The sequence below is a fragment of the Tauraco erythrolophus genome, chromosome 24 (assembly GCF_009769465.1).
Source record: "Tauraco erythrolophus isolate bTauEry1 chromosome 24, bTauEry1.pri, whole genome shotgun sequence".
NCBI lineage: Eukaryota > Metazoa > Chordata > Aves > Musophagiformes > Musophagidae > Tauraco > Tauraco erythrolophus.
Window position 1 is genome coordinate 6278075 of NC_141488.1, and position 26029 is coordinate 6304103.

The window sequence follows — 26029 nt, forward strand, 5'->3', positions numbered from 1 at the left end:
TCTCCTCGAGGCGGCGGCTTTGAGGCGCGAAGCCGAGGTGTGGGGGAGCTCGGGCCGGGGTCTGGCCGGGGAGTGAGAGGGGCAGCGCGGCTGCTGCTGCCCGGCCTCCGCAGGCACGGTAAGCCAGCGCAGCCTGCCTGAGGGCTGAGCCCGCGGCCGGCCGGTGCTCACAGGCCTGGGTGGTGCCTGTATGGGGTTGAGCCTTCCTCCTCCTGCCCTCAGAGCCCTCACAGCGGTGCCCGCTGCCTTTGGTGTACTTGTGGTGTCGGTCCCATGCTCGGTATGGGGCTTTGGAGAGAGCGATTAGCTTCTGTGGGGCAGGTGTTGTTATGCAGTGTTGCAGAAGGAGCAAAAAAATGCCTTAAGGGCTGGCTACAATTATTAGAGGTTAAGGAGCTCCAGTTAGAGATACTGCGGTGGTGCTTGTTGGGGAAGGCATGTTTGCACAGTCTTGAAACCCAGCAAAGTGGCACTGAACGCTTTTTCAGTCGGGATGGTAGTGTATGTGAAGGCACCTTGTGTGCAGGGGTTTCTGTAACGTGGTTTGTGGAGGCAGCAGTTCTTTAACTAGCACGCAGGATACATTTCAGGCACTGCAGCTCCTTAAGTTAGTATCAAACATGGCCTTTTATTAATGACTTGATGGTCACAGCATGAGGAGACAACAGCTTTTATAATTCATGAAATTATGCATACACTGTAACCTGTTAAGGAAGCACAGGATTTTTATTTGATCTCTCAATATCTTGTAACAGACCACTGTCTGCGGCAGCCCCCTCTGTGCAGAGCTGGAGTTGATGTTCATCGACAGACCTAGCCTCCGATGCCATCAGGTAACGCAGCCTGAACCTTGTCCTGTCCCTTGTGCCTCCAGGGTGCCACTTCCAAACAGCCCCCTTGAGCCCGTGCAGACCTGTCAGTAGTCAATGGCTGCACAGTTCTGCTGCACAGAATGTCTCACCAGGAGAAGAGAGCTCCTGGTATTGACACCTTCAGAGCTGCGTGGGTTGCTGGTGTGTGTGCCTCGCCTGTTCCTCCTGTCTTATTTCCCTCCTCATTCATGTACTGTTTCATTCATCCCGTTGTGTATTTTCGGTGTCATTCTTGCGTATTTTCCATTGAGGTTCTCTTTCCTTGCCTGCCATCCCTGTCTCATCCTTACAGCTGTGTCACTTGTAAATGCCATGGCACCTTCCTGGAGCAGGGATAAACTAGCTCTGCTCCTGGTAACATGCTGTCATTGCCCTGGGGTTTCCACCTGCTGCCTCAGCCATACTCCCTGAGCGCACACAGCTTCCATCTTCCTACAACCTCTGCTGTGCTCCTGGAACTGTGGGAGGCAGCTGTCGTTTGCTGGTTGATTTGGATCCATTCCTTAAAGAACTATAGCAAAAAAGAAGAGATGTGTGTGGCTCCTTTAGAGGATGTTTCCATTTTTAGAGGAAGGTTGCCTGACTGGGCCCTGGACTGGAGACTGGGAAATCTGTGACCAGTTTCCAACACTTCCCAGGCTTCCTGAGTGAATCTGGATGCTTTGCTTAACCAGTCAGTTCACCGTTTGTAAATGAAGTCACTTCTACCTTCTTTCTGATCTGCTCAGGGTGTAAAGGGGCTGAGACATTCCGTTGTCATTACCTTACGCAGCCTACAGAGAGAGCAGCATGGCCCTGAGCTCGGCCAGAGTCTCCAGCTCCTTCAGAAACAGTCACTGGGTGTCAAAATGGACACGGTTCACTTCCAGACAGCACCAGGCCGAGGGCAGAGGTGAGATGTGCTTTCCTCTGGCTGAAAACAGGAGACGAGTGTGTTTTTTGGGCCATCCCCACTTTGTCCTCCCAGTGTTCGTTCCTCCATGACCGACTTCTGGGAGCAGCTGATGGCTGCTGCAGATGGGATCGCTTCTGACGGGGCTGTTCATCAGCTCCTGGAGAAAATGCCTTTGTTTTGCTGCAGAAGAGGAAGAGGCCCAGCAGCCCGGAGCACTGGGTATTGTGTGTTCTGCAAACGGCTGTGCGTCAGAGGCACCGCTCGGGCCAGGGGCCCTGCGGAGGGAGGGCTTCCCGCCCGCGGCAGCTGAGAACAGAGGGACTCTTGTTCCTGCTCTCGCCAGTGCCACTTCCAGCACGGCCGCCCACTTACTGGGCTGGACTGGCAGCGGCAGCAGCAACGCCGGTGGGAACGGTCCGTCTGTCCCACGGCTCTGTCCTTTGCTCTGGTGTTTTTATCTCAGCTGGCAGAAAAAGATGTGTTAGTCCGTGGCTCCAAATGGGGGTACTTGTTACGGGGGATTAACAAGTGCTAACCTCTGAGGTGCTAGCCCTGCTATTCTTAGGAATCTTTGGGAGACTCAGTGACTTCCATCCCATGGCTAAATCTGTCTCCTGGGAGACTGTAGGGCCAGCCCTGTGCCATGTCCTGATGCCCTCTAGCAGGGTCTGGCTTGCCAGTGGGATGGGCTGCTGTGGTCCCACTGTCCCTCACAGCCATGCTCCATCAGCGGGGCAGCTTTGAGGGGAGAAAATGCCACCCTGTGCTTGGGGAAACCTTGCCCGGGGCAGCTTTGAGGGGAGAAAATGCCACCCTGTGCTTGGGGAAACCTTGCCTGGTGCAGCACAGCCCATCTAAGTGTTTCTCTGTGCTGGACTCATGGGATGTCTTGTCGCCCCATCTAGGATGGCGATTTTGAGGATGGTGAGGGGCACGGACCCCGTCTTCCAGGCAGGATTAGGAAGCTGGCCCCCTGACACGGGAAGCAGGTGCTGGAGCCGTGTTACACGAGCACAGTCACGCCGTGCCGTGCAAACCGGTGTCAGGAGGGGGTGTCGCCGAGCACGGCGCAGTCCGGCAGGGACCCGGTGCGGCCGTCACCTCGGGTGACTGGACACCGCCCGGCTGGGACGGGCTCCGGCCCAGCGTGGGCTTTCCTGCGGGCCAGGATCCCGCTCCCACCCAGCTGAGTCACTGTGTCCGGAGCGGGGAACCGGATCAATGCGTTACTCGTTTATTTTCGGTTTCACCGTGCGCGCAGCCGGGGAGCCCCGGCCGTGAGCCGGCCTTCCCGGGGGGCCCGCTCCCTCTTGCCGGGGTTTCCCGCCGTGGACGCTCAGCCGCTCCCGCAGCCCGCTGGGGGGCCGCGGGCCCGTGGCCGTGGCGGCGGGCAGGGCTCGGTCCCGGTGCCGGCGCGGCCGGGGGAAGCGGAAGCCGCGGGAACGGCCGGGCGGGGAGCGGACTGTACCACTGCCGCGGGGGGGGGGGGGGGGGGGGGGGGTGGTGCGTGTGTTGGCGTGGAAGGGCCCGCGTGCACGTGCGGCCGGAGGGCCGGTCCAGGAGCGGCGGAGCGGGTGGGGGTGGAGGCGCACCGAGGGTGACCGGGGTGGCAGGGCGGCGTGTTCCGCTCCGGGCCGCGTTCGCCGCCGCCGCCAGGGCAGGGCGAGCCGCCCCCGGGCTCTGCGGCCGCGCTGGGAAGGGCGATACCAATGCCCACGGGGGGGGGGAAGCGGGCTGTACCAACGCCGCTTCCCTCGCGAGGGGGGGACGCGGCCCGTTCCAACGGCAGCGGGGTGGAGGGAGCCATTCCCCGCTGCACGGGGAGGGGGATCCGGCTGGTCGCATGCCCGGAGCACCCCCGCGGCTCTGCGGGTGGACTCACCCGGCGCGCTGAACTGTGGCGGGGGGGCCGGACCGTACCAATACCGGATGTGGGTGTGAGGCGGGCCGTGCCAATCAGCGGCGGGCGGGCCGTACCACGGGGCGCGGGCGGGGAGGGAGCGGCCTGTGCGCGAGGAGCCGTCTGGCGGCGCGCGGGCTCTCGGGTCTCTCCGCGCGGCCGGGCCGGACCGGGTCGAGCGCAGCCGCAGCCCCGTAACGGGCCCCGCCGCCGCGCCCCCTCTCGCTCCTTCCCGACCCCCGGCCCGGTGTGTGCGAGGCGCCGGGCCCGCTCGGAAGAACGCCGACGCGCTCAATGCCCACGGTGAGGGGCCGCGGCGGGGAGGAGCCGGGGGGGCTTCGGGTGAGGAGGGACTGCAGGAGGCCGGAGCCCCCGCCCCGGGGCGGGCCCGGGCTGCGGGGGGAGCTGTGGCTCAGGGGCGATCTGTGGGCACCCCCCCCTCTGCCCCGGGTGCTTGGGAGGTTTTGAGGAGATAGCGTGGCCTGCGGGGCTGGTCCGGGTGGACCCCCCTGGGCCTGAATGGTCTCCTTTGGCCCCTGCAACTGGTTTGGAGGGGTCTTTTGTGCGCTGGGGGTCCCGCCTGCTCTGCCGGTCTGGTTTGGGGGCGTCCTTGCTGGTCTAGGAGGCTCTCCTTGGTCTGAGGGGCTGGTTCGGGGGGGACATTCTGGCCCGGCGGGCTTTCCTGACCTGTGGGGCTTGTTTGGGGAATGTTTCCGGGCCATGGGGCCTCCCTCGGCCTGAAGAGCAGGCTCGGGGGCAGCTTGCTAGCCTGTGGGCTCCCTGCTCGACTTTGGGGCTGGTTTTGGGGAGTCCTCCCTGCCTTTGGGGTTGGACTGATATGCGGGGATCTCTGTGGCCAGTAAGGCTGTTTTTTGGCTAGTAGCCCTTGCCCGGGGTGTTGAGCCCCTTTGTGGAGTGCCCCTTCTACCTGCGAGGCTGGTTTGGAGGGTTCTTCCCTCACCAGTGGGATGGGGTTGATTTATCGTGCAGGGCTGGTTTGTGGGGTCTCCCTTCAGCTGTGGGGATGAATGAGTGGACCCCAAAAGGATGGTTTAAGGTAGGGAGTCTCCCTTGTCCCTGGGCTTGGGGGGAATGTTCCAGAGGTGTGTTCATTGCTTGTAGGATTGCAACAGCGGGAGGAAGAGGAGACAGTAAAGGTTGGTGTGGGTGAATGAGGGGGGGGATCTTGCTTGTATCTGGTGTGGGGGGCATTTGGAGGTTTTTTTGAGGGGATGGAGTGCTACTTATTCCTGTGTGTATGTGCAGATGGGCGAAGAGTTTGAGAAAGGATGGGAGGGTTGTTTTGGGGGAAGGGGGCTGCCTTGTCTTGGGCCTGGAGATGGCCCTTAAAGGGTAAAGAAATTTTCTGGGATCTGGGCTGGAAAATGGAAAGGGAAGGCTGGGAGCAACGTTGGGGGGGGGGGGAATCTTTCTCAAGAGTGGAGGGAGGCATATGGAGCTGGAAAGGAAGGGTGTCCAGGATGTGGTGGTTTTCCTGGGGTTTGAGTGGGGGCAGGGTTGTGAATGCTGAGGCTGGTTTGTGTAGATAGAGGCCTGCCCTGTGGGATTTGGAGCTGCCTGGGCTGAAGTGTGGCCAGGGCAGTGGCTAAAGAAAGTACTGGTGTTGCTGGGGGTGCTAGGAGTGACCTGCAGGAAGGCCTGGGACAGGGAGTGGTGTGCTTACTGGGAATGGCTGTGGTTTGCTGCTTAGGGCATGCCTTAGTGGGTGAGGAGCCCTGGTTATCGAGAGCTGGAGGGTTGGGGTTTGGCACACAGGTGAGGTTGTGGGTTAGGAGGTGTTACGGGATGGGGATGATGGAAGAAGTGCCCTCTGCTCAGTTGCGGTGCTGCTTCCTCGTGGTTCCTTGGTGGGATTAGTCACCATCTGCTTTTTCTCTCAGGGCGGCCGTGTGCTTGTTGGCTTGAGCATGAGGAGGAGTAAGGCAGAAAGTTGGCTTTTAACGACTGCTGTATAAATGGAAACTCGCTTCAAAACTCCCCAAATGAACCAGTCAGGTTCTGACTCAGAACTGCAGTTAGTATTTAAAGCAGAAAAAAGATAAACCCGCCACTAGCAGCAGCCAGAAAACTCTATCTTCTTATGACTCAACATGTAGAAATACTTAGATTTAATGAACTCGACTGTTGGAAGGAGAAGATTGGTCGGAGTTACGGTAGGAGTAAGGATCTGTGTACGTATGGATGCAGAGCCAGGAAAGTCAGTCTTACATGGAGTCTAGTTGTGATGTTTTTACGTACATCCCTAATAAACATAGGTGATTGACTTTGGGTTTAATCACCTGCAAATATCCATCATTCTCTTCCATACAGCAGTGCTTAAACACTCTTCTGCCAGAGCGGAGCTGAGCTGTGGTCGCAGCTGGGTTCCTCGCTCCTACCACTGGACTTTGCCCCTGGTGGAACGCCATGGTGGTTAACTGTTGCGTGGCCCTGGGGAGAGCCGGGCTGTGGGTGGCTCGTGGCACAGCAGGTTTCTGTCCTGGCTTGAAGGAATGCAGTCCACAGCTGAAAATGTAGCTCTTGAGTTGTAGGGCAAGCAGGTAATTTTTGTAGATGGCGTAGGTTGTGTGTTTTGGCGATATCTTTGGAGGAGAAAACATGTTGTCGGTGATGCACCGTTAGCAGAGAGGGGCTCCGTGTTGTCTGCTGTGTTTGGATCCCTTTGACAGCTTATTTGCCTGATGAGAAATGAAGATTTAAGACAGCTCTATCTAGACATTCAAAAATAGACCTAATGGCTTGAGAATCTGAGCTAAAAGTTACTCTTTTTGACGCGTGTGAATTGCAGCGCTAGATCAGGCTGGCACCCGTTTAGGCCAGACGTGATCGCATCAGCCAGAAGACAGAAAAAAATACCTTTATCGTGGCTGTGGAGTTGAGTGTCATTTCATGGCTCGTTCTGCTGATTGGGAAGGGGTAAAGGAGCCTTAAATCTCTTGATCCTTTTTACTGTTGCAACACTTGAGACGCTGGCTTGCTGTCTCTATTCAGGTCACTGTTCCATGTACCTTTTTTGTTACCCCTTGTTTCTCTCTGTTCTGTACTAATAAGTTAAATTCTTCTTGGTCTCTTACACTGAAAGTCTAGCTCTGCTCGAAATAATGGGCTGTGGATTTGAACAATTGAGACTTTGTGGACGTGCAGGGAAATTTCTCAGTGAGCTTCAGTTTCAGTTGTTCAGAACTTAACTGCCGCAGGAGCATGGAAAAGGAGCCAGCTCTCCACTAAGTCATTTTTCCAGCAGAGGTAGATGGCAAATTCCAATGTGAGATGAGTAAGATGCAAGTAATTCAACTCTAACTTCATAGAATGACATCCCTGTTGGTGTGCAATTGGGAATTGCTTGTAAGTCCTGCTTGACTCCTTCATGGTTTTGGGGTGGTTTTTGATGCTTCATCTTAAAGCGTGAGGATATTTAGGCTGAGTTGTTGAGGAAGCTGCTGGTCTACCAGGACTGTGTTTTCAAAGACCAGCACTTGATACAGCTTAGACAACTCGGTGTTCTGGTTTACAGAAGTGGGTTATTAGTGTCACAGACTCATGAACTGTTGTCTAAAGTAATGTTTGATTTTAGTTAAATATAATTCTGTGGCTTAAACAGGATAATAGCTTAAGTTTCTCTTTCTTAGCGAGGCCTTTTGGTTTTTACTTCAAACACTATTAGTAACTTCAAACTTTTTGGGCATGGTATGTAAATAACATTCAAATATGTCCTCTGAAGGGGTTTTAAAAACGACGTGGTGGGTGGGGAAGGCGTTGAGAAAATTTTAAGTGTCGGAACAGCATTTTTAACTACGAAGTGGATTCTGTCTCGCAGAAAAGGCAGAGTCTGTAGCAAAAAGCACACATGCCTGTCAGTTCTTCATGAAAAAGCTGCTGCAGTATCCAATCTCTTCCCGTGGCCGAGCTCGCTGGGATGGTGATCTCTGGGCATCCATGCCTGTATTGGGTACAGTGGTTTGACCTCACCTGGATTTAGGGATGGCAGCTCAACTTTTTCTGCGAAATACTCAACGTGGAGTTCTGCTGCAGGATTGTTCTCCCGCTGAGTAGCCTTGCACAGTGTATTTGACAATTCTTGCTGTTTCCTGATGCGTCACTTTTAAGTTGAGACTTCTTTAATCTGTTTTTTTTTTTTTTTTTTTCCCTTGCTTAGGCAGATCTCTATCTGCTGCTGTAGGGTTTTAGGGCCTGGGACTCAGTTAGAGCAAAAGGAAATGAATGAGTCACCCGCAGAGCTTGTCAGCAGGCTGGGAGGGAGCTGGCTCCGCCGCGGGGGTGGATAGGGTGGAACAGTAAAATTTTTGACCTCACCCCTCTCTAGGCACGTGTCATTCTGAGCAGGCTTCCTTCAGAGAGCGTTCAAGAATTTTTTCCAAGAATGTTAGTTCCAGGGTTTCTTTTCTCTGTATGCAAGGAGAGTATGTTTCAGAAAAGATGGTGGCTTCAGTTCTTGCTAATGTACATCGCCATTGTTTTAAGGCTAATTTTGGAGGTCTTGGTGGATTCTTTTGCTTGAAAAGCACCTTGTGTTCCAGATGAACCAGGACGTTTTGATAGTGTGTGGATAGAATGCGGGTCGCTTAGTGGGGCGATGCGGGACGGGGAAGTGAAACGTGACGTACGCAGAGTGTCAGGAAAAGCCCGCTTGGGCTGCAGTGTCTTATCAGAATGTCAGTTTGTACAGGATCAAGTTGTGTGCTGTGGTGCTGATTTCACGCGTGGAAATGCAAATAGAATGAGGTTTTATAGAAGAGGAGAAAGAGGAAAAACCCAACAGCTTGCAACTTGACTTTATTAACATCAAATATGGATTCCCACTTACAGGAACAAAATTAGTTAAGATGGTTTCCAAAAAACTGGTCTTCAAAGCACTGCAGTATTCTTTTAACAGACTGACAAATTAGCAGGCTTTGCTGTGCATCCTGTGCGCTGGGTTATTTCGAAAGGCGATCCAAGTGACCTTTCCAAAGGTGCCCATGTTTTGCAGTCCCTGGAAGCTGCAGCTGTTGCAAGCTGTTTCACTGTCTCAGGGTCGCTAAGGCAGCACTTGTAGTGGTGTGTTTTGAAGGAGATGGTGGAACGAGGAATTCCTTCTGATGTTGTTACTTGTTTTTCCTTAGACCTGTCTCCCTGAGCTTGTACAGGCTCAATACAGAAGAGCAAGCAGCTTGCCCTGTTGAAGTATCTAATTTGGGAGTCAATGCGGCGATAGACGAGGCAGCCACTGGAGAGAAACGTTGTAGGTGTGTTGGATTTTTACTTAAGGCAATCTCAAGCGAAGTTTCTGTCCAGTCAGGAGTTCCTTTAACTGTTCTCTCTTAATTAGTTAATCGCTCTGCTGTATTTGTGCTAGTTAATAGGACGGCCCCTTGCTTACAGTTTAAGCATATTCTTGCATGTTCACAGGATTTCGAAAGATGTTCTTCTCAAATTGGCCTCGCCAGGCTTTATCAGGCGCGCTCGGCGTGTACGGCTGTGCGAGAGGTGGAGAGCACAGTTACAACTGTAGTTGCTAGTTACAACTTAAATCAGTCGTGTCTGTAGGTGCAGAGGCTGTCACAGCTCACTGAACTTGGTTGTGTAGATCAGCATCTTGATTGATGATTATTCCCTCGTAATTAAGTTAACCGCTGTCAGGAACTGACTCCCAAGCATACCTAGTTCTTTTCAGATGCAGGAGTGGCAGTTGCTTGGCTCGTTTGTGTTGCTGGCTCTGCTTTTTCTTCTTTTCTTCTCCTCTGGTTCCTGATGGGGCTGTTGCATCTCGTTCGGAGCGTTGACATGTTGGATACTTGTGCTCCCTTTCTGAGGCCAGCCACATAAGACATGCAGTCATTTTTTGGTTTCTCTCCGTGTGCTGTCTCACTTTCTGAGTATAAAAAGTTGAAGGTTAATTGGCTTAAATATCATTTATTGGTTTATGTCGTGCATCCTGGTTACTGCTTATCATCGTCAGTTTGATAGTGCGCCGTTCTCTTGGGATTTTGAAGTGCAAATTTGCTTGCTAACACAGGGAGGAAGAAATTTTGCAGTATTTACTTGGGGAGATCAGACGTCGTAGACAATAGGGGTTTTCCTGTTTTTCATTTTCTTAATTAGAAGCCTGGGTTTTCTTTTTAAACTTTAAGTTAACAGTTAGCAATTGAAAGTCATGGGAGGAAGGGATGTGTGTGTCAGTAACCAAACTTTTAAAAATAGGGTTGTGTGCTACATAAACTTTTTACCCTTCTGGAAATCGTTTTTCAGACTTAAATACAGTGCTTTACGTTTTTAATCACTCCTTAGCTATTAGCTAATTAAACGCTTCAGTAATATTCCTTTGGGGAAGGTAAGGTGGTGTCATTCCTGTTCTGCAGATGAGTTGAGCTACTGAAAGTGGCTTGGCCGAGGTCAGACCACGAGCAGCTGCAGATCTGAGAGTAAGACTTGAGTTGATGACTCCTCCTGCCATACTTAATTTACTGGAACATGTCATCTCCGTGTGTCCTTAATGACTTGGTAAATAGTTTTTACAAAAGACTTAAAATAATTGAGTTGAAATTCCCTCTTTGATTTGCTTGAGGGAGGAGAAGTGTAACCATAATGACCTGATTTGATACAACTTGCAGTGCAAATAGCACTGGACGAGGCTCTTCCAACCAAATTATTGGTGCTGAAAAGAAAAACGTTTAAAGGATTTGTTTAAGTATGACACAACAGCTCTTCCCCTCGCGATGGTGTACTTAGTAATGCTGTAAGCCTCAGGTACGCTGGATCCAAGTTTTGATCTCCTATGCCAGGATCTATTGACCACTGTTTTTATTTAAATGACCTTGTTAGGTCCTCAGAAGTTAGTTTTGAACCGATTCCTGTAATGTAAGTGTGCAGGTTGCTCTCCAGGACGTGTCAGATGATGGGAGTGTATGTTCAAATGGTGTTTGCCTCAAAAAGAGACTTCCATGCATCACGTTTTACAGGTGTCGGACACATGCGGATGCTGTAACTTCAGTCGTTCTGTTCTTGTTATGTCCCAGCTATAGCAGACTGTAATACATTTTAACAAATCCTTTGCTTTTTTTGGTAATATGTATGAGAAAATTGTGACAAATGTGCAAGAATTGACAAGTGTAAGGACTTGAATATGATGTGTTTAGATGGGACTCTTCCATCTGGGGTGAGACTTAATCTTGTAGTCATTACGCTGATAAAATATTCCAGGATTCATTTTTGAAATTTGTATTTCAGTCACTCAGAGTAAGAACTGCGTTAAGGTCGGGGGAGGTTATTGGAAACATCTTTGTTCTCGCCTCTGGCAACCTGATTAATGTATTTTTTTGGCATTGAAAGCTGTTCTTTAAGGAAATAATTGCTGTTCTTTGGGTGATTTTTGACTTCATGTCAGTGAAAAAGGTAATTTTGTAGTACTGAATTTGACTATCTTAAAGTGAGAATCTCATTAAAACGTTGAGCACACCAGAAACTCGGGGTGTGAACTTCCATGCATGTGTGGTTTTCCCTAATTGTGCTCACTTGAGGGTGCCACGTTGACCTTTCCACTTGAGTTGCAGGTTTGTGACTTCTGGCTGCTAGTTTGGATTTTATTCAGCTGATTTAAAATTTTCTCCTTAAAAAAAAAAAGAAGTGTCAGTAGTGATTCTTTGGCTTCACGCTTTTTAAACACAGTGAGAAGCCACGTTGCTTATTTAGTATTTCAGCCTTAAATGAGTTGAGCCAGTTTAGGTTAGCCCTGTTTTATCCCCCTAAACTTCATGGCAGAATTATATTATTGCATCTTTTATTGTTGTTGCTAAAACATCTGAATTTTGAATCCTGTGTGTTAGGACTGGCGTTGCTGCCGTCTTAACGCCCTGGTCTGCAAACATGGATAAGACTGGGAATACTGAAAGTTATTGCTGTTAAATGATTGTTTGGTTGCTTTGGAAATGATTTTTACTGATTTCTGGAGGTATCTCCCTACTGCTGTTGGGAGTTTGGTGCTACAACAATGTTGGTGAAACTTAGCTGCTAGCAAAAGCTCAAGTCTATGGCACGTTAGTTGTACTCTTATTTCTACTCGTGCTGCTTATTTTCTGCAGAAAATAAAGCCGTACCAACAATACTTTTTGACATATTTGGGCTTAAGCCCAACAGCTATGACTGGACCAACAGACACTTCCAAGCGTGCTCTTGGCTTTGTGCTTTTTTCTCCTCTTCTAAGGCACCTGGTTGGGAGGGAGGGGATGCAGAGAACACAGAAGAGTTCCTTGTTCTCGGTTCCGGAGCCTGGTTGCCAGGGACAGCAGTTCCAAGAAGTCCAGTGTCTCTGGGCTACAGCCGAAAGAATATTTGGGATTACAACTGTGGGTACTCCAGTAAGGACTGATTTGTTTGTTCGTTTTTTTTTTGTCTAGTCTAATTCGAGTGCCTCTAGGAGGGTCAGTATTTGGTGTTTCTGGAAGTAGAAGCAGCAATTCCTCTCACATGGTGTTTTTCTTCTCTGTAGGTGTTCCGGTGGAATATACGTCGCACATTTATGGCGATTCTGAGCGTGAGGGCAGACTTCTGCCAGGCCCAGCACAGCATCCTGGCTGACAAGTGAGCAGAGCGCAGCGGGTTCCACGTGCCATAATTACTTTGCCTTGAAGACTCCAGACGCAGCGAACACACTCAAATATATGGGATATCTTCTGCACATTGGAAGCATATTCCTTTTACTGACTCTAGCAAAACTAAGCATCAAGAAAACAAAGTGGAGAGAAAATCTGCCCTTACTTTTTTGCCCCACCAGTGCCTAAATGTAGAACAGGCTGCCTAGTCTTGCATGTAGTCAGAGTTTTTGGAGTCTGAAGGATACCACCTGCAGTAATTGAGGCTGAAGTTGAATTGAAGCGGATTCTGAAGCAAACCTGCTTTTCTAGAAGCGAATTCTTTAAGGAACAAACAAGTCAAAGCAAGCTCTCATCAATCCCAGGCATTTTAGTGGTCTTTTTCATGTTTTCTGCTGTGAAACGTTCCCAAAGTTATTGATTTTTTTAATTTTTTTTTTTAAATTTTTTTGGCCCCTGACACATTTTATTTGCCATTATGAACCGTCCAGCCCCCGTGGAAATTACTTACGAGAACATGCGTTTCCTGATCACTCACAACCCAACCAACGCAACCCTCAGCAGGTTCATAGAGGTAAGGCAGCCGAACAAAGTGCCATCCTGCTTTCCTTACATGCTCCTAGTTTCTGTGGAAGTACTGCACAGTCATTCTTCACACCCGTTGCTCAGAGCTTTGGCTGTATGTTACGTGGTACTTGAAACTTAAGGCGTTTTTGTCTTCAGTGTTTTGTTCACCTTCTCTTGACAGTATGGGAGGAGAATCCACTGATTACTTTTTCCAAAGTCCTGCATTTCTTGATTTGTGAGAGGCTGTATGAGCTTCCATTTTAGAATACAAACACACCCTTGTGTCTTGTCCTGGTTTTGAAGGACTGCATGTTCTGTGATTCTAAACGTTATTTTTCATTAAATAATGCAGTGCTTCTAATGTATCGATCTATTGCTCGTCTTTTGGCTTTTAAAGTAGTTGACAGAATTGGAACTTAGTTCCAATCTTTCTTATCCCTTAGCGTGGGATAAAGTGCAATACTCGAACTGGTGTTTTAGTTTACAGGATGTGTTCTCCAGCCGCCCTACCAATCCCAGAACTGCCACATTTCAGGTGCCAGAATTTATCCATGACAAATGATATCTCCCTGGGTCTGACTGTAGGAAGAGTCAGTTACGATGGGCAGTGGATCAGACTGTTGCTGACACAATAAGATCTTAAATCCTGCAAAATTTAATGTGCAGTTTTTTGAAAAAGTAACAGATGGTATCACCAGAGAAGCACAGTGTATTTCTGCATTCCTGTTTGCTCCAAACCTGCTGTATCTTTATGCCCTTATCTTATATCTAGAGGACTTTTATCTTGCATATGCAGGTCTTTTTCATTCCAACGAGATCCTGTCATCTGATACTGATGTCTGACTGTGGCTATTAACAGACTTGAATCATTTATCTGCTCTTCACCACAAATCTGTTCAGATAGAAGCGATTAATTTGTCTGAAAGCCACATTCTTTTGGTCTTTACATATTATTTTTTTCCCATTTTTGTGGATTGTCTTCCTTTTTCAGGAGTCTTGACTCTGGAATATATATTATTGCTAATTGTTAGAAGTTACAATGATTCAGTCCAAACATGAGAGGAAATTCTGCTTGCTCTATAAACCTTCAAAGTGAACTGGAACAGCTTTTGTTTGATCTTCTGATTATTTGTCTAGCACAATGTGCTACTTATAGTGCATTACAAGGAAGCTAGAGCATGGTGGTGTGTGTGTTCTGTTCCTCCCTGTCTCAAAATGTCAACACCGGCTGAAGCAAACAGTTCCAGGCTGCTATTTAAAGAGAAGAAGAAGCTGCATGGAGAATATAAGCAGCTGTTTTAGTTTTATACATGCAATTTTTTTCCACCTTGGCGTTTCCCTAGAGAAGAAGAATTCGGAGGTGTTTCACGTTTATTCCTGTCACTTGTAACCCTTGTCCTAATGTAGGCCATAAACCCCCTTCTTGAGTTGGCCCTTGCTCCTTCCTTGTGTACTCACCTTGGAGCTGTGCAACAGCTGCGATACCACTGTGTCTGTAAAACCTTTTGTTTCATGCTTGATGAGAAAGTTCTGTAATTCTTCACTCTGCCAGCCTGCTCACGTGTTTTCCTTTTTCTTAAAGGAGCTGAAGAAGTACGGAGTGACAACCTTGGTGCGAGTTTGTGATGCCACTTATGATCAAGCTCCTATCGAAAACGAAGGAATCCAGGTTCTAGTGAGTTGCCTTTTAAACTGTCTGAAAATGAAAAATTATGTGTCTAGAAGTGGTGGGGGTGGCCTTCACACTTTGGGCAAGAGCTTATGACTTTCGGATGGACCAAAAGCAATGGGATCCCCAGCATCAGCTAAAGCTGGTTTTGAGAAACTCACTGTACTCTTGCTGGTTCATTACTATTGCCTGAGCTCTTTACTTGGAGTAGAAATGTCTTCCTGGATTTCTGGATTTATTGAGATGTTCTAGTTGCCTTTCAGTGAGTATTTTGCTACGAATCCAATGTTCAGCCTGGTGATTCATACAGCTTGATTTGGTCCTTTTCTCTAGATACAGCACTTCTTGACTTTACTGTTGACCTCCTCAGGATGCAGATAAAACTCCCTTCTCTCGCTCTTTCAAAAAGTGCCACCTTTTGAGACTGTAGCTGACACGTTGATACAGGCTCCCATGAACTGGCTGTAGCAGGATATTGATCAGTAGCCCCATCACTGCTCACCTCTAAATGGAGCCTGGCTGCTGGTGGCTTCCCTGCTCAGCAGGTGGAATTCCTGAACTGCTACTCATAGCTGGTGTTACGCAACGACTGTCTGACTGTATCTAGTATTGCTTGGTGTTTTAGGGGAGGTTTTTTTAATAGGTGTGTGCTCACACTAAGCTTGCAGGCGGTATTTTTCCAGGCAATACCTCTGAATTATTACAGTGTGTCGGATATAATTGGTTTATTTTACTGGAGTGAGTAATGCTCTGTTGGGAGGCCAGAAATTGCATCTTACCTTCTTGTTGCAGGTAATCAGTCTTGTATTGCCTCTTGATTTTTATGGCTTAGTTGGAGGAAAACTTCTGCAGTTTTCCATTAGGAGAAAAACTTGTATCCTGGCATATCTGTGAAAACTCCACGTATAGGTCAGTCAGATTTCTTGGCTCCTGGCCCTAGTCAGCATTTACTTTAGTTCCAGGCAGCCACGTGTGCCTCAGTGTTGTTGGAAAAATCAGTCACTACAGGGCTACTAGTGCTCCTAGGGCTGTGCTCTGGAATAGCATTTTTGTTCACTCTAGAGCTGTCCTGGACTTGAGTGTCTCAGTATTTTCGGGCATGGTGCTGTGAAACATCTAGCTGTGCTACTCCTAAGGCTGCCAGAGACTGGAACGATTAAACTTCTGGTGTGGAAGCCCTCAGAGCCCTGATTTAAACTGGAGCTTAGAGTATTTCTGTGTTCTTGTGCCAGAGCAGAGATCTGAATTCCTCCTAGAAGACTTAGGACAGTTCTGCAGGTGTCCAGCTCTGCTGGGCTGGCTGTCCTGTGAGGCCAGCCAACCTTGGCTCTTGCAGCTGTGAGTGAAATCCACATTCTCCAGTCCATGGCTGGGGCCCCAGGGCAGCTGCAGGAGCCGGGGACTGCTCTGCGCTTCTGGAATAGTTTGGGGATTTTGGTTCTCAAGAAACTTCAAAAAATTTGATGTTGGCTAGGTTTGAACTGAAAGCAGTTTTTTGAGGAAGCTTTTCTAAAAACTGGAAATGCTGTTTCCGCCAGCTCTGCTAAGTGCTGTTCTGTGGGAGAGCCTTTCACTTTGAGTAAGGCATGCGAGAGTCTCATGTCTCTACACGTTTGCTTCAGCTGACAAGCCTGCCTGTGTTTAGTACCTACCAGCTCTTAGTATTCCACTGCTGCAGAAGGCAAGACAGGAGAGAGAATAAATCCACCAGGCATCTGTTAGGGGCAACAGAAAGCAGGAGGTGGCAGGGAAGGTTTGCTGCCAATGTCGTCGCTGATCCTGATGATCCCAGTCAGGAGGTTGTCTTAGTGATTTACTGTATTGCAAAAGCGTTTTGCTATTTGAGGTGAGTTTAACCAGTCACCGACGTGACCACCTCCTTGTCGAGCTTTTCCTTCCTGTGAATGCTTTTTTCAAAGCAGAGTCCTGTTGCTGTTCAGAATTGGTATTGAATTGCCATCTGGCTGAGAAAATAACACGTCGCTATTTAAAGCTAATATTTGCTTGCAAAAATAACATCAAGATTAAAAACGCAACCTGAGAGAGATTAGTGTCTATTTTAAAACTGTTGAGGTCAAAAGCGTAGTGAAACCCTTGAAAATGAGAGCATTTTAGCAAAGCTTGCCCGCATGCCGTGATACAGGATCGTGTCCTGGCAGGATGGGTAGGATGTGGCAGCTCGAGAGCCGCTTTGGCAGATGGCATAGTGAGAAAGTAGAGAATTAGATGTTCCATGTTGGAAGTGGTACTATTGCCTGCGCATGTTTATCAACAGAGATTAAATCCAGGAGGCAGGAGGCGGGGGATGGATTTAGTTTCTGTGGGCTTCTGCAGTTCTTACAGTTCTGTTTGTGCGTAAGGTCTTGTAACGTAGAAATGCTACATTGGAAAAACTGGTAGTTTTTTTTCTGGAAGTATTTTTGCACTGCTTGGCAACCAAGGAGGCTGCGATATTTTGATTCATCTTCGGTATCGAAGACGTTTCATTGTTCTACTTCCATCAGTCCTTCATTTACTGTTCATCCCTGGATCAGACAGTCTTCACGCTCTGTGCCTTCCAGAGTGGCCACCACCCCAGTGCTGGTAGGCACAGATGCTTGGTTGCCATCTGATGCTGACTGCACCGCTGTGGGCTCTGGTTCTGAAGGTGGGAAAGTTCCACGCTGGTGGCTGTGGTCCCGTTGTTCACAGGTGCAGAGGGTTCTGGGAGTCTTGCTGTGTAACTTCAGTGCGAGTTACACACGGGTTTTGAAGAAAGGAGTCTTTTTCACCTTAAATCTGGTAAACCCAGAGCTGTTCTGCTGAGTAAGGCTGCTCTAGATAAAGGGTAAATAAGAATAACCCTTTCCTGCCTCTCGCCCTTCCCAGCTGCTGCACGGTGGCACAGAAGAGCCGTATTTTCTGTTTCTACAATCTCAGTGCATCATCCTGGTTATTAATGACTGCTCTGGTTGTGGAGCTTAGCAATTTGTTTTCTGTCCTGCCTGACAGGAATTCGGAGGTGATGCTGGCAGAACTCATGATCAGGAAAATACCTGCAAAACTTTGCTGCAATTACTCTTCTAGCTCCAGGGATATTCTTCTTCCTCGTTCTGGCAGCCTCCTGTGCAGCAGTGTTTTGTCAGTGGTGATTTAATGCCAGTGGTGTAGTGTTTCTAGGGAGGTGGTGCTCTGGGAGGAAGTGGCCGCTGTCGTTAATTGGGACCAGCACAAGAGTTGTGTGGACAGGGTGGTTAACATGTAAGCTAAACGAATGTAGTAACCTCCTGGTTTGGGTCTGAGGGCAAGGGTTTAACTTAATCCAAAACCAGGACACAAAACTGACATATAAATCTTGCTCTTTGCAAGGCAGTTTCCAGTGAAAGCATTTTGCAATGGGTAATGCCTCTTCTCTCAGCAACCCTTCCATCTCTTCCCAAGGCAGTGGATGACACTGGGCCTAAAATAATATAGCCAGCAGTGTGCGATCGAGTGGAAAGTTTCATAAAAGCCTTTTATTAGAAAGAACAAATTTTACTGTAGCATCTTGTTTCTGTAGTCTTTTATTTTGCTGTGTTGTCCCAGATTTTTTTTTTTTAATTTCCCATTTGCTTCAGCCTTTGTGTATCTTGCTGAATTAATCACATAAAGGTATTTCAGTAACTTAAAAGTTTTTGGTTTTGTAGTTCTGAGGTGCAGATTTCCACCTCGCAGCTTTTTTAAGTGCTAACACATTTACGAGGTGTTCTTGGGCTGAGGGCTGGGCTAAGGCGTTCTTGCTACCCCAGTACTTCCTGAAGAGCAACAAGTGCATTTCAAAATTAAAAAGTTGTCATTTTTTTACCTTTGGTTGTCCTCGTTCAGAGTTTCTGTGTGCCACTTTCAGGCTTCAGAGACTAGTACTTCCTGTTAACCTGTTCTCAAGATACTACGTGAGAGACTTGTTTCTAACCAGTGAGGGAAGGTGGTGACTGTTTAAAGCAGCTTCCCTGCCGTTTGGAGAGGTGGTTGGATAACATGGAGCTCTGGCTATGAATCTGCCTTGAGAAATGCATTGTGGCTGTCTAATGAACAGTGCTAAATAACCACTGAGCATTATTGTTCCTCTTGCACCTAGGAGTGCTCTTCCTGCTGCACTCCCTGCCTCTGAGGAGATCATAAAACATGTGATGTTGTGCTTGGGCTTGAAATGTAGGACGCGTAGTACTCGGCACAAGTTCCAGGAGAGAGCTGTGACCTCGAGAAAATGGGAAGCTTCTCCCATGTCATTTGGATTGACAGCCGTGTTGATGATATTAAATGTGCCCTGGGTAGTTTAAATGTTGGCTACCCCTTTAATAGGCAGAAATACAACTGTAAATGCTGCTTAGTTGTTACCTTTGCCTAAGCACTCTTCTTTTTAACTGGGGAATGTGGGGTTTTTTGACTTGAAAACACCCGGATAATTTTAACTGTCTTGCTTATTGGATTCATGGCATCTGGACAAGCTGTTTCGTTTGAGTTATGAAACTCCTCTATTTCTCCTCTGCCGATCCCCTTGAATTGTTATGAAGTAGCTTCTCTGCACAGTCTGCAGTACAAAGAGTATTTTAAGAGGTCGACACAACTACAGGCACAAGTCTACTGAGTTCTCATCTTTCAGATGTTTATTTGAAATGTCTATTGATTTTTACGTATTTTTAATAAAATGAGATTTCAAGGGCTGCTATTTTTCTAAAAATTCCATACTACAAAGGAGTTAGTGTAGAGTTTTATTGAAGTTTTATTGAAAAGTACGATTAAATGGTTGTTAAACATTTAGTGTTACGTTGTGATATTGACTCACAAACTTCTTTGCAACCAGAAAAAATACTCCCAGAACTGTTTGTGTAATGTGCACTTCTTGCTGAATGGAATATTTTGCCTCTCCCAGTTATGGTTACCTTGCTGTTGATTATGGCTTGAAATCCATATAGCTAATGTCCTTTTCTTTCCTTCAAAGGACTGGCCATTTGATGATGGAGCACCACCCCCGAATCAGATAGTTGATGACTGGCTAAACCTGTTGAAAACCAAATTCCGTGAAGAGCCTGGATGCTGTGTGGCTGTTCACTGTGTTGCAGGGTTGGGAAGGTCAGTATTCTCCTGTCTTGGTGTTGTACTGGACTTAAAGTTAGTTTATTTCTGTGGGAGGTAGGTCGTGGAAGGTGTTAAGTAAATGCCAGTTTTAGTATCTTCTCTCAAATAGCACTTGAAAGCAGCAGCATCAAGTTTGTGTCATTAAAGCACGAGAGGCTTACTGCAGCTGAAAAATCTTCAGTGATGTCATAACTGTGATCGAGGATGTGAGGAGAAACTTGGAGAGATTGTTCAGAGCATTTCTGTCAATCATGAGCAACACGAGCAGTTGGAGATGCTATTTATTTGAAAGTATATGTCTTTCTGCTAAAACAATAGAATCTCTTGTGCTCCTTGACAGCTGCACTAGACATGTATAGTACAATTTCTAAGGCTGTGCAGGTTAGTTTTTTTTAAATTTCCTGTTTTCAACTGGTATACTATTAAACATGTGGTAAGAAAAAAAAAAAAAAGGGCATTTAGAAAAACTGTTTCAGTTACTTTCCAGAGTGGCTTCACTTCGGTTTCAGGGAGAGTTAGGCTTGTATTTCTCACTCGTGCAGACTGATGTTTCTCTCCTCACTGCTCAAAGTATGACTTCCTTCTTTGGCAAGAACTTCCTTTCAAGATGAAATAAAAAAGACTGTTTGGGAAAGCTAAATGTTGTATTCGTATTCCCAAATATAATCTTGGAATGTTATGTTTATCCTCTGGGCTAGGAGGAAAGGGAGCTTAAGTGTTAGTATTCTTACAGTAATCACGGGACTTAATATTTAAGGATATGAATGAGTGGGCAAGAAAGGTGGATTAAAGGTCAAGTAAGCACAGAATTGGAGTGCATCAAGTTCTTAAATTTCCACCTCTAGAGAAGAAGAAAGGGGAGAAATGAAGAGGTGGAGGGAGAAACTGCTGATATTTAAGGACACAAGAGCCAAAACCCTAAGGCAGTTAATGTTTGTTTATCCATTTCTACTCTTATTTTTGTCTGAGGAACATCTTTAGGGAGGTAGCCACGTGTAACTCAAGTGATTTTCAGCTCTCCTGTTTCCTGCGTAGTATTGGGCCAAAGGGTACTAGAAGCTCCCTATCTTCTGTGTCACATAAATTCATGTTTTGATATCTGTTCCTTACAAAATGACCTTTTTGCTGCTGTTCTCAGACTGCTTCTGGCAGAGGGAAAAGCAAGAGCTTTACAGGTTTTGCTTTCATCTGGAAAACCATCTACCTGTAGTAGGGAATTGAACTTCAACTACAGTAAAAAGAGACAGCTTTTTTTTTTTTTAAGTGACTTTTGAGATTTCATATTGTTTCCTTTGGAAAGTGGATAATTCTGTCTGTGCAGGTGCAGTGTGGCAGTAATAGCTGTTTCTCCTGAGCTATGTTTTTGTTTAACCATGAGTGCGAGCTGTCCAGTTGCTAGGACCTGTGTTACCTTTTAGTACTCTGCCACCAGAGATGCCTGTGGCAACTGTGTGTTCAACGGGGTGAACGTCAGTCGAGGAGAAAGTGTGCAATGTGATTTCAGCTTGATCGAAAAGCCAGCTCTGTACACATAACTGATTTCCAAAATGTAGACCCCAAAGTAGAAAGTTTTACCCTGCTGTCCCTGGAACACCCAGTTCCAGTAACACACAATTAAAAAAAAAAAACCAACGTCTATATAAGTTGTCTGTTCAGTGCTTCATAATCTGTCTCACGTACAGCTAAATCTACAGCATTGTAAGAAGCCAAATACATACAAAAGGTATTACTCACTTGTTTTAGCAAAGTAGAAAATTAGGTTATAGTGAAATGAAAAAGCATAAAAATCTAGAATTATTGTTTCATGCCCCAAACGCTAAGGAGAGATTGATCTTTATTTTCGTGTGCGTGTGCTGGAAGCAGAGCTGTCTACTAAAAGAAATTTTACATTAGGAACTCAGCAGGCAAATGTCCTTCTGTAAATGCTTAAAGAGAAAATACTTAAACTATTCGTTTATAGATTAATTTGATGTATTTTGAGGGGCTCAATATCTTGTTTCTCCGGATCTTCCTTGAATATTGATTTCTCTTTTAGGGCTCCTGTCCTGGTTGCACTTGCTCTCATTGAATGTGGAATGAAATACGAAGATGCCGTTCAGTTTATAAGGCAGTAAGTTAAACTTCTCCATTCTCAGGAAATCTCTGTCCTGTTGAACAGCATATGTCTTCAGCAAAGTGTGTTAGATGTCCAGTTTGTGTTCTGGCAGCTGTATCCTGACAATAATGGGCATGGCTTTGATCTTAATGCTGAGGCTTGAGCCCTTTCCTCTGTTTAGAGATGAGGATTCAAAGGTGATCTCTCCCATTTTTTTTTTAATCTTAGCTTGTATATTGAGCCATTGACCTAAGACTCAAAGATTTTGAACTTGGGAGGTGAGGGGAAGTCTAGGCTGAGGCTGTAAAAATCGTGCATGAGTTGGACATTGACTAATTGCTCCTAATTAAAAAAAAAAAAAAAATCTAGTGAGGTTAGGCCCCCAAGCAGAATTTTTGCAGCAAGCAGATGAGCACCAGCATTCCTACAAGGGTTGTGGGTGAGTGTTATCCACCCAGGAGATGTCAGAAACCACCTTGTCTGGAAAATAACAAAACTGATAAAGGATGAGACTGCAGAGCTCTGTTGGTTCAGTGATAACATCAGATCTTGAAATGAAGCCCAGCAGGTAGGATTGTGTTGAATGAGCTTTGCCAAAAAAGCAATTCATCCTTCTGTGGATTCCCAGGGTCTTCAGTTATCTTTGTAAACTGTGTTGCTGTCAACAGATCTTTCTGAATTTTTCCTTTCTTAAACTCCTTTTTTTTCTCTTCCTGGGTACAGTACCTTTTATACTAAGAAGCTCTTTTCTGAGAACCTCTTAGATATTTGTAGCTGAATGTCATGGTCATATTTAGCTAATATAATAAGTACCACATGCATCAGCAAGGAAAGGGTGACCTTGATGTTGTTCAGTGATTACTGCTGGTGATGGAAATAAACTCTCCCAATCCAAGAAAATATGTTGAAATTTGCTAACTGGCTTTTGAGTTTATTATTGGCACGGGGGTGATGAAGTGCATGTGCTGGTCTGGTGTATCCTTCCTCAGAGTGTTAGTGGATACAGAACCAAGCCAAACTGCTGATTTATAGATAGAGAAAAGCTTTGAAATGAGGACTGATCTGCCTTAGACTGTATATGGTGATCAAAGCAGTACTTTTTCCATTGATATGAGCCTTCATTCTCTTTGTTTTAGGAAAAGGAGGGGAGCTTTCAATTCCAAACAGCTGCTTTACCTTGAGAAATACCGACCTAAGATGCGATTACGCCCCAAAGATGCCAACGGTCACTGCTGTGTTCAGTAAAAAAAAAAAAAATAAATCTCAAACGAAGGCAGAAGTTAGCATGGCTGTTTTCTGAACTCTTGGCACCTGGAAATGTGAATCTGGAATCAAACTACGTCATCAAATTAGTGGTGGAGTCAGTGCTCCTCAACCTCTGTCCTAATGGTGGTGATGATTGAAAAAAATAAAAATAAAAAAAAAGAGAAACATTTCAGTGAAGGATTGTTTTCTCCTTAAGCTGCAGTTTGAACATCTGCAAGGAGAAAATCAGTTTCTGAACCTTCTGTATTTTTAACTTTTTAAGAAAAGAAATAAAGTAAATTTTATGTCTAAGGAAAACCAGCAGAGCATTGGCTTGTGCGGAAAGTATTTTCTTGATTTGAGGAAAATACCCCACAGTTAGGGCCCGATACATTAATTCCTGTGGGACTCTTTTAAACAGAGTTGCCTTTTTTTTTTTAACCTTGCTGGGACCTGCCAGAGAGACACGAGGAAGAGCCTTTGTTGCTGTGTGGGAGCAATCTGACAGCCTTAAGCCCAGCCTGGGCATGTTGTAGAGATTTGGTGATGTTTGTGTTGTATGTCTGCATGGTGTTCAGACTCTGCAGGTGGGAAAAAAACCTTCCTGGTGGGCTTTAACCTTGGGTGAATCTGCTGAAGGCCTTTTCTGGTTGGTGGGAGATAGTGCTTTTGTGTGAGAGAGTGTGTGTGCGATTTTGTGTGTGTGTCTCAGTTATTTTTCCAAAGAATTTGGCCGAAATGTTAATTGTCTTTCTGTTACTAGATAGAAAATCTATCCTGGCAGAAGACTGATGTGTGAAAGGGTCCTAGATGAGCACGGAGCAGTTCAGACAAGGACTTAAAATTAATCTGTCTGTCATAAGGAAGGAGAAAAGGCTTTTTGCTGCTGTCCAGATTCGCTGCTTTGCTGAACACAGTAAATCAGGATCTGGGGGTCTCATTTGAATCGTGTATGAGGTGAAGATGGTCCGCAGGCAGAAACGGGATCGGGGAATAAATGCCCGGTGTGGGTGTTTGCCCCAGACCAGCCCTCATGTACAGTTCAGTTTAACCACTGATTGCCTTGTTATTTTTTATTAGGCTCTTTTGGAGGGAGAAGCTCTAGTTACAGACCAACATGCCTATCACGTCTTCACCATTGGCAGACCATAAATATGCTGATTTTTGGAGCGTGGACTGGCACCACGTTCTCTTTGTAGGGCCATTGGTGTTGTCAGTGAAGTAATCAAGACAAGTAATTTTACAGCCTCTAATAAGCAGTTTCAGCCAGGCTGCTTCTACCAAACGTGTTAACTTAGTGCCCTGCCCCAGTAGTGACTTCAGATGCTTTCAACTTGGAATATTCCGCTATTGAAGACTTCCAGTACAGGTTTAGGGTCATTCTCACCTGTGATTTTTTGCTGTGGAGCACCAAAGGCTTTTGTGGGTCTGTGCCTGCAGTAGGGGTAGACTGGTACCTGTCTCCTACCGATACCTCAGCGGCTGGTGATGCGAACTGCCTTCATGGGATTTCTTTCTGTTCTAGACTTCTGTTCTCAGTCTGCAACTGAACTGCGCAAACATTGGCAGAACACAAGTAATGGACTTTCAGAACTCTATTCCTGGAAGGGATTTACAAATTTAAGCAAAAAAAAAAAAAAGTAAAGTACTTGTCAAGCCCCTCACTTTACAGATACGCCAAGAGACCTATTTGGGGTTCATGGCTAGAAAACACTGCGCTCCATGAAACTCGGTCTGTACCCTGACTCACGCTGTGGTGTTGTTTTACTGAGTTCCTTCCTCCCTTTAAGATGTGTAACGTTTCTGATCTCTTCAATAGACAAAGGAGATGCGAAAGTGTTCGTGATGTCAATGCCTACATTAGGGAAATAACGTGTCTGATAATGTCTGAGTCCGTGTGGAAGGTAGACGATGCTGAAATCGCCTAATTCTGGCCTTCACCTTCCCCTTGCAAACTAGAAGCCTAATGTTCTAACTGTTTCTGCAGATAAAATGGATGTTTTTAGTAAAATGAGATACTGGTAGTTAAAGCTGATTTGACAAATGATGGAAGTCAGATCGGAGGGGAGGATGTTGAACTGGATTAAAAACCATCCCCAAGCCCTTCGGAAGAACAATAAAAAATTTTTTTACATGCTATATGTATAACTTTGCATTCTTCCCCCTAGTTTTCATTTTGATTTATAATGTACTAATTACCATGTACTATGACTCTGCAGCCTTAATTGAGGAGAAAATAGTGAGAAGTGCAGACTGTCATACACCGTAGGCACAAACGGGGGGAGCGTGGTTGTGACCGATGTCCAGGAGGCACGATACTCGGTTCAGCACTTGAACGTAGTGCAATAAAGTTCTTGCAGTAAAATGTCTTCCCTCTGGCTCTTGATGAATTTATTGCAGCTCATTAATGTTAAATGCTTTTCTTTAATCTCATTCGTAAAGGCCTTTGGACAAGTTTGTCGATGCCCCTTGTGTTACTGATCGCCGTGGGTGCTACGAGCTTGGATCTGCTGGTGACTCGTAGCTGTTGGGAAAGGCTGCTCTACCTTTGAGAAGAGGGAGCAGTGCTGCTGACAGGAGCCCTCTTCTTACTTTCAAATTACCTGTTTAAAACCCTGTAAACTTACCTTTAAAAAACCAAAACCAACCAACCAACAGCTCTGAACGCTCCCAAGAACTGTCAGAGATCTGTTGCAAAACTTTCTGTTGTGCCCTGGGCAAGGCTAAACACCGTGCCAGCCGGCAGAGCTTGAATGGGGTTATTGTTTTGGGGTAACGACGAGTGACTGTCTAGAGTGCTGGATGCCAGTCGGTTCCCCTTCCTTGGTAGTGGAATGCCACTGCATTGATCTGTACAATTTATTTAAATAATACTGAGGTGCCATTTTCTGGGCTTCACAGCTAACAATCCGGTCGGCTTGGCTTTGCTTTGTTGCCATCACAGAAATATGTTACTTGCAAATCGGTGTCCTGTTTCTAATATTTATCCGATTTTTCCCACTAGAACGAATTTTTGGTCCCTGTTGGCAATGAGATAATAAACCACTTGGACTGAGACTGGCAGCAGTAACTGTGAAGTT

At 46.5% G+C, this 26029-nt stretch overlaps 1 protein-coding gene across 2 annotated transcripts; it reads left to right on the forward strand.

Annotated features, from left to right (window-relative positions):
• Positions 1 to 812: 812 nt before the first annotated feature.
• PTP4A2 (protein tyrosine phosphatase 4A2) lies at positions 813 to 23270 on the forward strand. Of its 2 annotated transcripts, none has more exons than XM_086625916.1 (6): positions 813 to 833; positions 12174 to 12850; positions 14426 to 14518; positions 19473 to 19603; positions 21645 to 21719; positions 22841 to 23270. In XM_086625916.1, the coding sequence occupies exons 2-6, from the start codon at positions 12755 to 12757 to the stop codon at positions 22947 to 22949; spliced, it is 504 nt and encodes a 167-aa protein (XP_086482042.1). In that variant the 5' UTR covers positions 813 to 833; positions 12174 to 12754; the 3' UTR covers positions 22950 to 23270. The 2 variants fall into 2 exon arrangements, with proteins under 2 accessions (XP_086482042.1, XP_086482041.1); XM_086625915.1 differs by lacking the exon at positions 813 to 833 and adding an exon at positions 3887 to 3970.
• The last annotated feature ends 2759 nt before the right edge of the window (positions 23271 to 26029 follow it).